The following is a 14620-nucleotide window of genomic DNA, read 5'->3' on the forward strand; positions in this document are numbered from 1 at the left end:
TTTTTATCCCTTAGTAATCAGACTGTAAAATCCGATGTTGAGCGTTTGTTTCCCAAGCTTCCACTGGCAACTCCTTCTGCTTGGTTCCCCTGCCCCTAGCAACGCCTTTGTTGCTAACTTGCTACTCAGTTTAAGATGCTGCTTTGACTTCAACTATCATAGGCCCATGTGTTCTGAAAGCTCTATACAGTGATTATTTGGGCTTGAACAATCTATGTCTGTTAAAGTAAAGAATCCCAGTGTACAACTAGAGAAGTGAAGCTGAAAGGAAATACAGGGAAATAATTTAGTAGATAGCAATTTTGCTGAGGTTGAAATCATTGTAATTGCTTTTCGTCTTGCCCATAAAAGGAATGTGATGCATAGGAGGGCCGCTTCATGCAAGACATTTTTCAGCTGAGTGCAGACATAAACATAATAGTCACAGGCATTGCACTGATTACCATCATGCAGCTTTACCCTTTAAATTCACAGAAGTGGTACCCATAAAAATACTGCTTCATCACCACCATGTGTATTTTAAAGTGAAAGTCATGCTTTAACAACATATGTGATGCTCATGCGTTCTGTACTGAGAAATATGTACCAAAATAAAAATTCTGAAAGAAGCAGCCCTGAGATATAAGCTTAAAATACCTACAAAAGTGTAGCAGAGCTTGATAGCTTTTCCCTACAAAAAACCAGATGTTTCCATAGGGCCGGACCAGCCATTAAACAGATGACACATTTGTCCTTTAAGTGGCTACAGAGCAACTAGCTTCAGAATGACTGTAACTGCTGTCTGTACCTACCATGTGGAGGGAGATATCAAAGTAGGACACACATGTTACTAACTGAGTCACCTGTGGAGGGGCTAGCAGGCAAATTGTTCCTGCAAGTAAAAAGGCACAAGTAAAGGGTTGCGTTTAACTTTCTCTCTGGTTCACATTTAAATCAGAAACGGATAAAGTAATTAATTGGTTTGAGTGGTATCAAGCTGACATTCTTTGGAAACTTTTACATAAATGCTGCCATTCTTATGGGATTGGCAAAAAGTCAAAAATGTTCCATCTCACCCAAGCTACCAAAATTGCATACTAACTCTGTGAACAGAATTGCACGGAGGAATTCCAGTTTGTTTACTATGAAAATAAAGTTGTGTGTCTCTGAACTGCAGCCAAAATATATGAGTGAATTTTGGGTGGGAATGTATATTTCTCTTCTTCTCTCCCCGCCACCACTATCAGAATTGCATCCTGAGTTTGCTGTTGTTCAACACATCCAGCTTCTCTTTTAACTTCATTCAAATTCGGTATTCCTGCTTGAATAAACATATTGTGATAGATGGTTGCAAAGCAGCAAGGAAGAAAAGCTAGCTTTGAAGCTTCTGCAAGGCGCTTTCCCCCAAGTACTGAATTTTCTATCACAACAGCCAGTTCCAAAAAGATGGAATGCTTTATAACTGAGCGTCTATAAAGTGAGGTGACTAGCTCAGCTGACAGGTGCTGGTGTTGGGGAGCAGAAGTAAGGTGTTAGAAGGAAAAGAGCTGCATGTGCCTTGTGGCCCTATGAACTGGCCTACTGCCTTCAAGTGAAGCAGGGACACTGTCACCAGTGTTGATGTAAGATTCAGCTGATGCTTCTGTGCAGGGAACTGGTGGGGTGGGGCAGGGGCAGGGAGGCAACCATATTGTTATTTGGGAAGTATCTTATGTTTGTCCTTCTGAGAAACAGATCTTCAGTAAATAGCAGAAATGTGTTGAACCTCTTAGCACCTCCCCTTAATTTACACAGCCTTTGGGATTTCTACAAGTTCAGATCCATTGTGATATTCTCAGTTTATAGAGCTGGTGCTATAGGAGGATTTTGATTTCCACTTGTTACATAACCAGGCTGTGCACAAAACAGCCACTCTGTTGGGAGCAGCCCTAAGGAAACACCTGCCCTCAGACAGAGTTCAAACTCTTCATCTCTCTTTTAAAAAAGAAACAACAACCCCAAAATTTGGACAGTGAAGTGAGACTAGACCAATGAAAGGCAAACCAATGGAGGATTATGTGAAGCCCCTTGTAGCAGAGAAATTCAGCAAAATTAGTTCTCAAATCCATGACAACGCTGTGTGATATAAGAAGTCCCTCTGCAGTGCGTCATAAGCCTGCTTTCATGTCATCTTTAAAACATGCAGGGATATGTGGCAGTATAGAATCATGAAGAAAAAGGTAACTTAAGGCTCTACGTGCATTCTATGTGGGGCTAGATTTGAAGGTGACTTGGAAGCTACAACTAATCCAGAATGCGGCAGCTAGACTGGTGACTGGGAGCGGCCGCCGAGACCATATAACACCGGTCTTGAAAGACCTACACTGGCTCCCAGTATGTTCCCGAGCACAATTCAAAGTGTTGGTGCTGACCTTTAAAACTCTAAACGGCCTCAGCCCAGTACGCCTGAAGGAGCCTTTCCACCCCCATCATTAAGCCCAGACACTGAGGTCCAGTTCTGAGGACTTCTGGCGGTTCCCTCACTGTGAGAAGTGAGGTTACAGGGAACCAGGCAGAGGGCCTTCTACGTAGTGGTCCCCACCCTCTGTAATGCCCCCCCCATCAGATGTCAAGGAAATAAACAACTGACTTTTAGAAGACATCTGAAGGCAACCCAGTTTAGGGAAGTTTTAATGACTGATGTTTTACCATTTTTTATATGCTGTAAGTTTCCCAGAGTGGCTGGGGAAACCCAGCCAAATGGGTGGGGTATAAATGATAAAAATGTTATTATTAAGGCTCATCCACACTAATTGTCCTTTGCACTTTCTAGCTGCAGGTCCACACGTTTCCGGTCTGTGTCCAAGCATTCCCCGCCCCACTGCTTTTTCACTCGGTGGAAAGCTTGAATTGTCATTTGTTCTGATTCAGCATTAAAGAGCTGGCTTTCCTGGGGAAAGCGGCAGGGCAAAAAAAAGGGGGGAGGGCTTAGACATGGACCAGGAAAGTGGAGACCTAGAAAGTGTTCCTAGAAAGTGTGGTGCAAAAGGTAAGTGTGGATGAGCCCTTATTTTTCAGTACCTCCTTTAAAAATGTTGACACTCTGGTTCCTGATCTTTCGCACCCGAATACTACTTTGCTGTTTTCATCTACAAACCATGATCCCGTATATCTGCCTTCATATTGTGCTATGGGGCACGTTGGGCAATGACCATTTATTAAGCAATATAAAATATGTTGGTTCAAGGGGGAAAACATAGGTATTAAAGGAGAATTCCCTGGATGCCAAGATCCAGGTTTGGGACAAGTACTCTTTGGAGAGAGAGCCCCAATAGAGATTTAAAATTACAAAATATTCAGCAAAGTAAAGTGTGGAAATATGGGCTGTTAACCTTTTAAAATATGCCTTTCTGAGTTCAGTCGAAAGTTCCCCTTTTTCCCCAGCATAAGGAAATACAGTGGTACCTCAGGTTAAGAACTTAATTCGTTCCAGAGGTCCATTCTTAACCTGAAACTGTTCTTAACCTGAGGTACCACTTTAGCTAATGGGGCCTCCCACTGCCACTGCACTGCCACTGCACGATTTATATTTTCATCCTGAAGCAAAGTTCTTAACCTGAGGTACAATTTCTGGGTTAGTGGAGTCTGTACCCTGAAGCATATGTAACCCGAGGTACAACTGTACCACACATTTTGCAAGTTAAAAATGGTTTACTTACAAACTCTCCAAAGGTCAGATTCATGTGCTTCAGAAAAGTTGCACAGGCAGTAAAACTTAGTTTAGTTCCAGTGTAGTGAAAGTTCCTAAGGAACTCGAGAGCCTGCTAAGAGCCATGTGCCTGGAAGAAGCAGCTCAGAACTCCTCTCATGTTGAAGTTCACATGTAGACTGGAGGAGGACAAAGCCTTGATTACCTAGTTCCTCCCAATGTGAGCTGGCAGGACAGCTTAGTCTATGGCCTTACCCTCTTCATGCATTAATTAGACTTAAGCATGTTGGTTGTCCCACAAAATGTCAGTCTCCTAAACCATATTGACATTGTGAGTGGTATTCAGTGGTAGTCAACTCAGAGTAGACCCACTGAAATTAATATAAATCACTACCTGAGGTTTATTAATTCTGATGGATCTACTCTGTTAGGACTTAGTTGAATACCACCCTGTGTCTACTTACTGCCTCATTCTTCCTTTCCTTTCATCATCAAACCTTAGCATCTCCCTTCTTACCAGAACCCTATGCCTCAGAAAAAGGCTTTTGATCCATGATAGTGTGTGTGCTTTTTATGCATGCAGCCTGAGTTTCAGTCTCTAGGATCTCCAGCTAAAGGAATGGTTAGGAAGAGTACCTAGGGAGATGCTTTCTTGTGTCTATATTCAAATGGACCATTGGTTCTAAAGCAGCTCTTGTCTATATGACAACAGCTTTCAACCTTTGCAATGTATTTTTTTGCCTATATGGGTCTCTATGTCCTATGGTCTGTTATGCCCCCTTCTGGAAGTTTGTGGGAGGGTTATTTAGTCTTTTAAAATAGCAACACCACAAAGCCATACATGACAACACACATCATTCAGTAATGTTGAGCTGAACTACTCTGAAAGGCTAGGGGTGGTCAGAGGAACTTGGATCACCCTGCAAGATTTTGCAAGAGTATCCCAGAGCTGGCATATTGAGACGCCCTTACCCTGGCCCCCCAAAGTAAGGCAGAGGACTTAAAAGCTCTTTCTGTGTCAGGTAACCCCAAGCAGCCCCAGCACAAAAGGAGCTTTTAAGCTTTCTGCCTTGCTTGGATTTAGCTTTCACAGTTCCAACCCGCCTGCCTTCAACTGCATATGGTTGAAATTGCACATATTAAATGTGTATAAGATGTGATCGTACCGTACTTTGGCTCAATTGAAAGTGATTGCTTTAATTCCTCAGCATCAATATGAAACCAGTTCACATAACTCCAAAAAGAGTTGTAGCATTTTGGACTGACTGAGAGGAATAACATTGTCAAGCTGCTCATTTTGTGACTTGTTTCAGATTATTACTTATATCATCTTGCAGTTTGCCTCTCATTAGGGAGAATTTCCTCGAGCATAAGCAAAAATAAATTGTGGTGATTCATTCCAAGTTGATTAACTGTACCAGGCATTCAGAATATCAAGAATTATCATGGTAAATAATACCAGCAAGAATCCAACTCTTAAACCTAATGCTCAAAAGAGCTACCCCTTCAGAGGTAAGGCTGCGATTTACCTCACTCCTGTGGTAAACACATCCATATTTTTTAAGTGTTCTGAAACAGTTAAAATATTCTAAAAATAGTTTCAGTTAAAGCAGTATTTCATCCAGCAATCTCAGGGCTGCCTTTATTGACATAAAGCCCTATAAAGGTTGAAACTACGACTGTGCGAAACCTTCCCAGCATTTTCACAAGTATATCCACCTTGTCCCCAGAGTGTTCCTGCACATTTGTAGAGTCAGGTAGGTAGCCGTGTTTGGAACACTTATCCAAAATGGTGGGTGTGAAATTGTCGTGATGGTATGCTTTTCTTTGCTTCCCTAGATCAGTTTGTGCCTGGTAAACCATGCAGGACAGTACATTGATTCTTAAAGATAATCTTGCAAATTGGCACAGACAATTTAAGGAGTATTCTCCCCACACTAAATATTTCCCTCCAAGCCATGGGCCCTCCATTCTCTTGAAGGCAAAATTTGGTGGGAAATCTGTGAATCAGCAACCCTGATGTATTTTAATGTCTCACTGTACTAGAGTTAAAGCATTGTTCACTTTTGAGATTCCAGAATGGCTAATAAAAATTTAGTACACTATGAAACGATAACAGCTAATATATAATGTTATTGTTGTTTAGTCGTTTAGTCATGTCCGACTCTTCGTGACCCCATGGACCAGAGCACGCCAGGCACTCCTGTCTTCCACTGCCTCCCGCAGTTTGGTCAAACTCATGCTGGTAGCTTCGAGAACACTGTCCAACCATCTCGTCCTCTGTCGTCCCCTTCTCCTTGTGCCCGCCATCTTTCCCAACATCGGGGTCTTTTCCAGGGAGTCTTCTCTTCTCATGAATTGGCCAAAGTATTGGAGTCTCAGCTCCAGTATATAATAGCAATATATAATAGCAAGATTTATTAACATGTTGTGTCAAGAGGAGAGCAAATGATTGCCTTTTTAAGGCAGCAAAACAGAAGCTTCCCTTCTTCCTCCATGCTGCCATGCCACCTTGGCCATTGGGACCAAGCCAAGGTCCTTCCACAGAGCATCCAACAGGCCTTCTGGGTGGTTCCCTGAACCTGCTATATTTCTAAGAGGCACCTGAGAACCAGTTTATAGAAGCTGCCCTGCCAAGCTGAAGGGTGTACACTGGTTGGAGTAATGTTATTGCAAGGAAGCATCTTTTTGCCTTCACTTTGATTGTGACTTTCAACCACTAAAATAGTTGTTCTGTTCAAATGGGTTGTTGGATTGTTTATTTAACATTTAACATTGATTTTTGCAGGTCGAACTCTTCTGGAAAAGCTATCCAGCCAGCAGGACAATGCACCTCAAGAAGAAGCAGAGAAGCTTTGCTCTTGGATCATTGCAATGGGTCTTCTGCTCCCCTTCAGTGATTGCTTCAGAGAGCCATGTAGCCAGAACACACAACAAAGTGCACCAACTTTTGATGTAAGTCACATTCTTGGGAGTATCTATCAGAGACTTTAGTGATAGTTCACACATTAATATTCATAGTGACTTGACCCTCTGTGGCAGGATTGGGTGTGGCCCATTTCCCCTTGTGGCACCCTGCCTCTGGAACTCGCACTCCAAGGAAGCACAAGAAGAAAAGTAGTATATAAATGCTTAAAATAAATAGCGGAGCAAACTAAATCCCTGATCTGCCTTGCTGGAAGAGACCTGGATGAGTTGGATATGTTGCTCAACCTAGCCCTGCTAGGCTTTGTTGGTCTCCAGTGACAGGGAAAGTCCATGGCTGATGGGGAAGAGACCTTCCTCCAAGCAGACCCCAATGTGCTTCTCCCAATGTTCCTGCACAAATAGTAGTAGTCAGCAGAAACCTCCAAAATGGGACAAGAAGGGGGCTAGCATAGGGTTCACTGCATCCTGAGCTAATCCTGATGTCATCACATGGTGACATTGGGCCCAGTACAGGATTTGGTGGGTCAAATAGGCCATTTTTCCTGCCTTGCCCATTATTTTTCATTCTGGCCAGTGCAAGTGCATTCTGGGGGCAGTGGATGCAGCAGTGACTATGCTCCATAAAACCCCACCACTGTCAGCCATTTGGTGTGAATTACAGTCTTAATATGTCAACGTAAGCCATTACAGATCCAGCAGGAGAGAGCCCCTAGTAGCAGAGTTTAAACTCATGAAAGACAAGCAGCAGTATAAAATGGGAATATAAGCTGTTAAACCTTTTCATATCTTGTTTAGTTTGCATACAGCATCCCCCCCATTTTCTACCCCTCATTCAATGAACAGACCACACACTGTAAGTAAATTTAAAGTTCTTTACTTACAGATTCAAAGGTCTTGTTCCTACATTTATCCAAGCAGCAGCAAGAACACAGGCAGAATACTTTTGGGTAGAAAGTACAGAAAGATAGCTTCAAACATGTGCTCTAAGCTTGGAGCTTGCTTAGACATGTCCTCCCTAGGCGTGGAGAGAGAGGGGGCAGAAAGAGAAGGCTTCGCTTCCTCTCTTATCAGAGAAGTGGGAGTGTGACCTGTGTTTGCTCAAATATGTATATTGACCCTTACATATGTCTACAACACTCCTGTGTAGAATATATAAATTGTGTTTGAATACAGATCCCAACACTTTCAGGCTTTTGTGTATTATGTGAGGTTAGAAAAATATTTTCCAAGTATAAGCCTAAAGGTAGCAAGAGACCCTCTGCAGTTGCTCCAACTGGGGCGATCAACTCTATTAATTGGGGCAGACTGTGGGAGAAATTTTGAAGCAAGGTTGCATTCTGGCTCCCACTCTTTTTAGCTTTTATATTCATGATTTGTGCCATATTTAGGCAATGCAAACTCCCCCTCTCCAGTAATTAGGAACAGAAGGTCTTAATATTGTTGTAGGCAGATGATTTAGTACTCCTCTCTCTTTCATGATTGTGTCTCAAAAATCTCTTGGAGTTGTTCGCCACATACTGTATACGGAAAAACCTATCTATAAATTACTCCAAGAGCAACCAAGACTGTGATTTTTGGCAAACACATTCCTAGGTATAAATGATGCTTAGATCAGCAAGCATTCTCATTTAAATACCTGAGTGTACTCTCTCGTGAAACCCTCTCTTGGAAGTGTCATATGGAGGCATTGAAAGTCAAAGCACCCAAAACTTTAGGGGCACACTTGAAGTTCTGTTGCAATAAAGGAGGGCAGCTGATTGAACCTGCTCTAAATATATTTGGTAGTAAAGTGCTTTATCAAATGCTCCATGGTGTTGAAATCTGGGGCTCTGATTTGAACTCCATGAAAGTTTGGGAAACTGTGCAAAATATTTTTTCAGAAGCTATACTCTCTACCATCAGGAATATAAGCAGCTCTTCATACAGAATCCAGCTGGTCAACAGTTAAGGCAAGAGCGGACTGTGCTCAGTTAGAATATATTTCTAAAAATTGCTGCTATGCCTATTGAGCATTTTCCTGAGCTATGCTACATGGAATTGGGTGATAACCAACCCTGGAAATCAGCTTGTCAATATGTTTTAGAGTATTATTATTTTCCAGAACTGAGCTCTGCTTTGACCTTGAATAAGTGTCAACTAAGGGATTGGATCTTCTGGATAGAACCCAGAAGGGACCGATACCTAATTAGAAACACCACGTTTCCCCCTTGTTATCCATTCTTGAGAACAGAGCATCTCACCAGATTCCTTAAGAAATGCCTTTATTGAGCTGTGTTTCCAAGTGATGCCCACTGCCGTCTTGGAATGCTGCTACAACAAGGTCCCATACACAAACAGACTTTGTTTTTGTGATCAACCCCAGGTGGAAGACATCACTCATTATCTCTTAAAAGATAAAGGTAAAGGTACCCCTGACTGTTAGGTCCAGTCGTGGACGACTCTGGGGTTGTGTGCTCATTTCGCTCTATAGGCCGAGGGAGCCGGCGTTTGTCTGCAAACAGCTTCCGGGTCATGTGGCCAGCATGACTTTAAGCCGCTTCTGGCGAACCAGAGCAGCGCATGGAAACGCCGTTTACCTTCCCACCGGAGCGGTACCTATTTATCTACTTTCTACTTATCTACTCGATGTGCTTTCGAACTGCTAGGTGGGCAGGAGCTGGGACCGAACAACCGGAGCTCACCCTGTTGCGGGGGTTCGAACTGCCGACCTTCTGATCGGCAAGCCCTAGGCTCTGTGGTTTAGACCACAGCGCCACCTGCACCCCACTATTATCTCTTAGCCTCCCTCTTATGCAGAGATCCAAGAGATCGATTTCTGAAGCCTTTTTTCACAGGAGCAAGCAGACACGCCCTGGCAGAAATGGTTTGGCTTCTTTTGAGTGGCACTAATAACTTTGTAACACAGAGAGTGGCCCTCTATGCACTAGCGGAGGGTGAGGGGTGGGTCAGAAAAACGGAGTTAGGTAAAATCACTATAAATTTTGATTTTAGAAATTTAATCTCAAATCAAGCTGGTTTTGAGTTTGTTGGTGTCTCTGTAACTTCCCTCTCTTACATCATGGATGTTGCCAAATTGGATTTTAAAAAGGTAAAATAATATTAGAATTGGAGCTGGCCGAGATGCATAAGGGTAACTGTTTTAATGATCAATAACTTGGCAAAGTCTTTTTTATATTATGGATTTTTATATCAAGGATGCATGTTCTGTATTATTTTATTAATACTATTGCCTAATACAGGTTTGTCATGGCTGTTGGCTAGAACAGTAATCTTATGAACTTGTAATTTAGGTAATGAGCCCTGTCTTCTTGACTAAGGAAATTAAGGACTCCTGTATGAAAAGGGGGCCTTACACATTGGTTGTGTTATGACTGTCTTTGAAAGTCCCATCTAATACATAGGAGGAGGAACATACCAGCCTAGCCATCTTCAGTTGCTCTATTTGATCCTATCCTGCACGACAAAGCTTTCACCATACCTTAAGGGTAAAAGACTGTATGCTTATTGGGAGGGCTGGGGAGAGGCAAGAAGGTTTCAACAAGATCAGTGCAGTGCAAACACACTAGCAGAGCCAGTCCAAAATACAGTTCCAGTTCCAGGAATTGGCTAGATTGGTAAAGGAATAGTTTTATGTACGTTGTATATGAAATATAACACTGTGACACCAAATGGCGCTGTGGAGTCCCGTCTTTCTATACCTGATTTCCCTTTATGAGTTTGCAACGTGTTTAACTGAATAGCTTCTTTGACGTGTCTTGATCCAGCCACAGATACAGATAAAGAAATGCTTATGGGCTTTCTGCTAGTTGGACAACCCTGCTTTTAAGTATAACATGTTCTAGATCAGGCATCCCCAAACTTGGCCCTCCAGATGTTTTGGGACTACAATTCCTATCGTCCCTGACCACTGGTCCTGTTAGCTAGGGATGATGAGACTTGTAGTCCCAAAACAGCTGGGGGGCCGAGTTGGGGGATTCCTGTTCTAGATGATCCACTTGGTCCTCTATGATACTGTGATTGTTGAACATCTAAGAATTTGAAGATCCAAATGTATCTTTATTCTGCAGTGCTCAACACTTTTACTTTGAGAACACTGACTTTGCAGATTTATAGTGCTGGTTTCTTTATTCAGTTTGGTGTGTGCTTCTTACTGTAATTATATTTTTGTGTTCTGGATGCTCTGAAATGATATATTCATAGATGATAGTATGACAGCTGGTTGCTTCTTGATCTTTCAAAGGTATGGATGGAATTCAGTGTTGTACTCTTCTGATCCTTTCATCAGTGTTTTTGCTTGTCAGGTGAAACAGTCCCCTTTCCTCCTCCCTGTGTGCTGTTCGAAGGGTTTTCCCAAGGCACCGGGACCAATTGCAAGAGCACAGGTGATTCACAGGAAGGAGGAGAGAGAGGAAAGCCGCACTACACAAGCTGAAGTCCTTGTGTATGACTTTTGCCGATGGGATTTAATAGTTCAATCCCACCCCACATTTTATCTTATGGCACATTCCTCTTCCTTTTAAGGTGAGATATATATAAAAACTGGTATCTATGAAAACTGGTAGGAATTTTTAGATGGAACCGCATAATGAGGCTTTCCAGTCAGGAGTGCTGACTTAACCCCATGACCGTGGGTGCCCAGGACCGTGGGTGCCATGCAATGTGCATCACCCTGGCACCAAAAATTGTGGGTGCCCAGCCCCTTCATGGGGAATTTTGTGGGTGCTCCCAGAGCTCCAGAGAGTTGGCACCCTGTTTCCAGTTGCCATGCTGTTGATCCCCTGCTGATCTAGATGTTGCTGTTTGTTTTTGATGATCAGTGCTTGCCCTTTCTTGCCACAGAGTCGCCTTGCAAACAATGGATTTTTTCAGGCATTTAAAATCGTAATGTTTTTTCCACCCACCCAGAGCTCCTAAGACAGGAAATCATCTGACTCCAAACTGAAAATGGCATTGCTGAGTATGCTCATGAATGCAGTTTTCAGCTAAAAGCCGTACTTGTGCATGTCTGTAGATATTAGAAGGATTCTTATTTTTTCCATCTTGCAGCAACATTGAATTTTGTGATTATTAAAAGTTGTGGAATTCACTCCTATAAGTGCCCTCTCCCAATATATTTGTATCTTAGAAACTTCTACTTACAATTAATATAGGCATCTACCACTTTTGCAGTAATACTGGTTCATAAATGAAATTTGTTGAGGTGTTAGATACCATCTTAAAAACAAACTCCTCAATATTCAATGATGTGGATTTGGCAGGTGTCGAATACCATTCTATTTCAGGCTGTAGATATCCATTTCATATTTTGAAATAAAATGGATTATTTTCCCAAGGGTAAGAACCACAAAGTTTATATACCATAGAAATAGCATGCTATGATCCCCAGCAATTATTGTACCCCAAGTATACATGGGGCTGGTTCATCACATTAGGAACAAACAAAGCTGCCTCGTATTATTATCCAGTATTCTTGATATTTTAGGCAAGCCATGCCTTGGAAATTTAAATTATCAGATTATTTGTCACTTCATTGACAGGCAAAGGATAAGATGGCACACCATCACATTGTATATACTGAAACTGTCCGGACTAACAGTTCATACCTTCCAAGTGCCCCATTTTAAGCGAGACAGCCATGATTTCTTTGAAGACGCCCTGGGCTTTACCTTCATCCCAGGATGCCTGCTGGATTTCATGCAGCCTGTGGATGACGGCTGTGGAGGCATGAGAGTTCCTTCCCTTCCCCACCAACATGGTGCCCTTCTTCTCTAATTCAACTCCCATCATCCCCCAGGAGAGGGGCCTGAACACGCATGTGAAATGGAGGGGTCTCAGCCACAATTGGCCTGACGCGGCTTATGTGTGCAAGAGGGGGGCCTTGCTGTTGGCACTGAGATGCCCACACAGGATGTCCCTGTGCGGCTGCCATAGCATGTATGCTCAAAGGAGACATCAGGTTGCCATGGCAGCAGTGACAGTTTTTCTCCAGCTCCGCTACATGCCTCTGAGGGGCAGTTTGAGAGTTGGTCTCCTAACTGACCCTAGCACCACTGCAGCCCATTGAGGACAAGTTGTACCTGGAGAGCAAGTTTGTCACAGACCAGAACTGAGTTGTGAGTAAGGGAAGGGGAGCTGCTTGTGGGGTGAACGCACACAGTGTTCAACAATATTTTGAAACTTTTTGTCATGCAATGTGTACAATTAACATGGGATGCACTCGCTGCTACAGGATGGCAGTGGTGGTCATAGGCAATAGGAATAGGTACACTTATGGAGGAAAAGAAGCGTATAAATAATTGAGTCATGATGCAGAGGCAAAACCTCGAGTTCAGAGGCAGTCTACCTCTTAATGTCAGGTGCTGTGGGGGAAATAGCAGAGGAATGTGGGCATGCCCTGCTTGTTGGGCTTCCAAAGAAGAAGCATTTCAGCAGGAAAAAGGATTCTAGATTAGGTGGAACCAACTTGCACTGATCTGTCAGCAGACTATGAATTCATGTGTCTAGGGGAGGGAAGCAGACTTAATATTGCGATCTGCAAAAATATTTTTTTTCTGGGGGTGGGGGGGGGGGTAGCAAGCCAAAAGGGCTCAGCCCCTAGGAGATGGCGTCCCTGGTGGAATGCCCTCTAGAGTGAGGTGTGTCTGTCAGGAGTAATCTAAAAGCATGCCTGTTTATCTGGGCTTTTGTGAAAAGAACTGTTCTTGGCAACTTTGCAATAACTGCTTAAGATAACGGTTTTAACGGTTTTTGCACTTTTAAAAAATGTTTTATCATTGCTACCCTGGGCTCCTCAGGAGGAAGGGTAGGATATAAATTGAAGTAGTAGCAGAAGCAGTGTCTGCTACCTGATGTGGTTGCCTTACTCTGACTAATCACAGGAGTGGTCCTGATGTATCGCCTTTTCTTCTGAATCCAGTGTTTTCTAAAATGCTTTAACAGAAGTATAGTGTCCAGATCAATTTAAGAAGGATGTTGACAAGCTGGAACATGTGCAGGGGAGGGCAACCAAGATGATCACGGGTCTGGAAACTAAGCCTTACGAGGAACGGTTGAAGGAGCTGGGTGTGTTTAGCCTGGACAAGAGGGGACTGAGAGGAGATAGGATAGCCATCTTCAAATATCTTAAGGGCTGTCACATGAAAGAGGGAGCACACTTGTTTTCTCCTGCTCTGGAGGGTAGGATTCGAACCAGTGGCTTCAAGTTGCAAGAAAGGAGATTCCGACTAAACACTTGGAAAAACTTTCTGACAGTAAGAACTGTTCAGGAGTGTAACAGACTCCCACGAGAGGTGGTGGACTCTCCTTCCTTGGAGGTTTTTAAACAGAGGTTGGATGGCCATCTGTCATGGATGCTTTAGCTAAGATTCTGGCGTTGCAGCGGGTTGGACTAGATGACCCTTGAGGTCCCTTCCAACTCTAAGATTCTATGATTCTATGAAATATATGTTGAAGTAGTGCAGCTGCTCCCTCTGCAGTAGTTTTGCTGAAGAATAATCAAAATAGAGCTAATGTACGCAGCAATTTTTGGCATAATTTTTAGTTGATTAGAAGAAATCAAACTTGAAGCATTAATAGCAATCTCTCCTCCTTATATCCTGTAATTTATGTTCAGTGTAGCCTCTGTGTAGTTTTCTGTTTTCCCCAGCTAATTCAGTACTGCTGACTAAGGCTCCTTCTAACATCCTTATAACCAGTTTGGGCAGGTCGGTGTGAATTGATCTCAGTGCTATTTCTATCGCATGTTAACCCTTTCAGGGCAGACTGCTTTACCTTTGGGTCTTTCTTCCCAAACCTGTGCATGGCGTTGTGAAGAGGCACCGGCATTGCATTGAGTTGCAATGACTTTGCTGCTTATATGCGCTGTAAGACTTCAATAGCTACTCATTTATTCATGAGATGAGTCTGTCTACGTCAGTAAAGATACAAACAAGATAATGACACTCCCTGAATTCAGCTTGGAGGTCATGTACACTTGTTCCTGGCAGTAAGTACCATGTGAGCTTAACTGTTAACAATGCAGCAACT

At 42.9% G+C, this 14620-nt stretch overlaps 1 protein-coding gene and 1 long non-coding RNA gene across 3 annotated transcripts in view; one reads left to right on the top strand and one right to left on the bottom strand.

Moving 5' to 3' along the window:
- Positions 1-12708, bottom strand: part of LOC310759196 — a 95583-nt gene extending 82875 nt beyond the window's left edge. For both annotated transcript variants that reach the window (XR_014546254.1, XR_014546255.1), the window contains exons 1-3: positions 12262-12708; positions 7477-7610; positions 3678-3762 (exon numbers count right to left, since the gene is read on the bottom strand). This is a non-coding gene — a long non-coding RNA (uncharacterized lncRNA). The remainder of the gene's footprint in view (positions 1-3677; positions 3763-7476; positions 7611-12261) is intronic.
- FMN2 (formin 2) overlaps positions 1-14620 on the top strand; it is a 161971-nt gene that overhangs the window by 18536 nt on the left and 128815 nt on the right. Inside the window, exon 3 of the mRNA XM_083605979.1 lies at positions 6456-6622. Within this exon, the coding sequence (XP_083462105.1) occupies positions 6456-6622 (167 nt within the window). The remainder of the gene's footprint in view (positions 1-6455; positions 6623-14620) is intronic.

This window comes from Podarcis filfolensis (genome assembly GCF_964270895.1).
Source record: "Podarcis filfolensis genome assembly, chromosome: 3".
NCBI lineage: Eukaryota > Metazoa > Chordata > Lepidosauria > Squamata > Lacertidae > Podarcis > Podarcis filfolensis.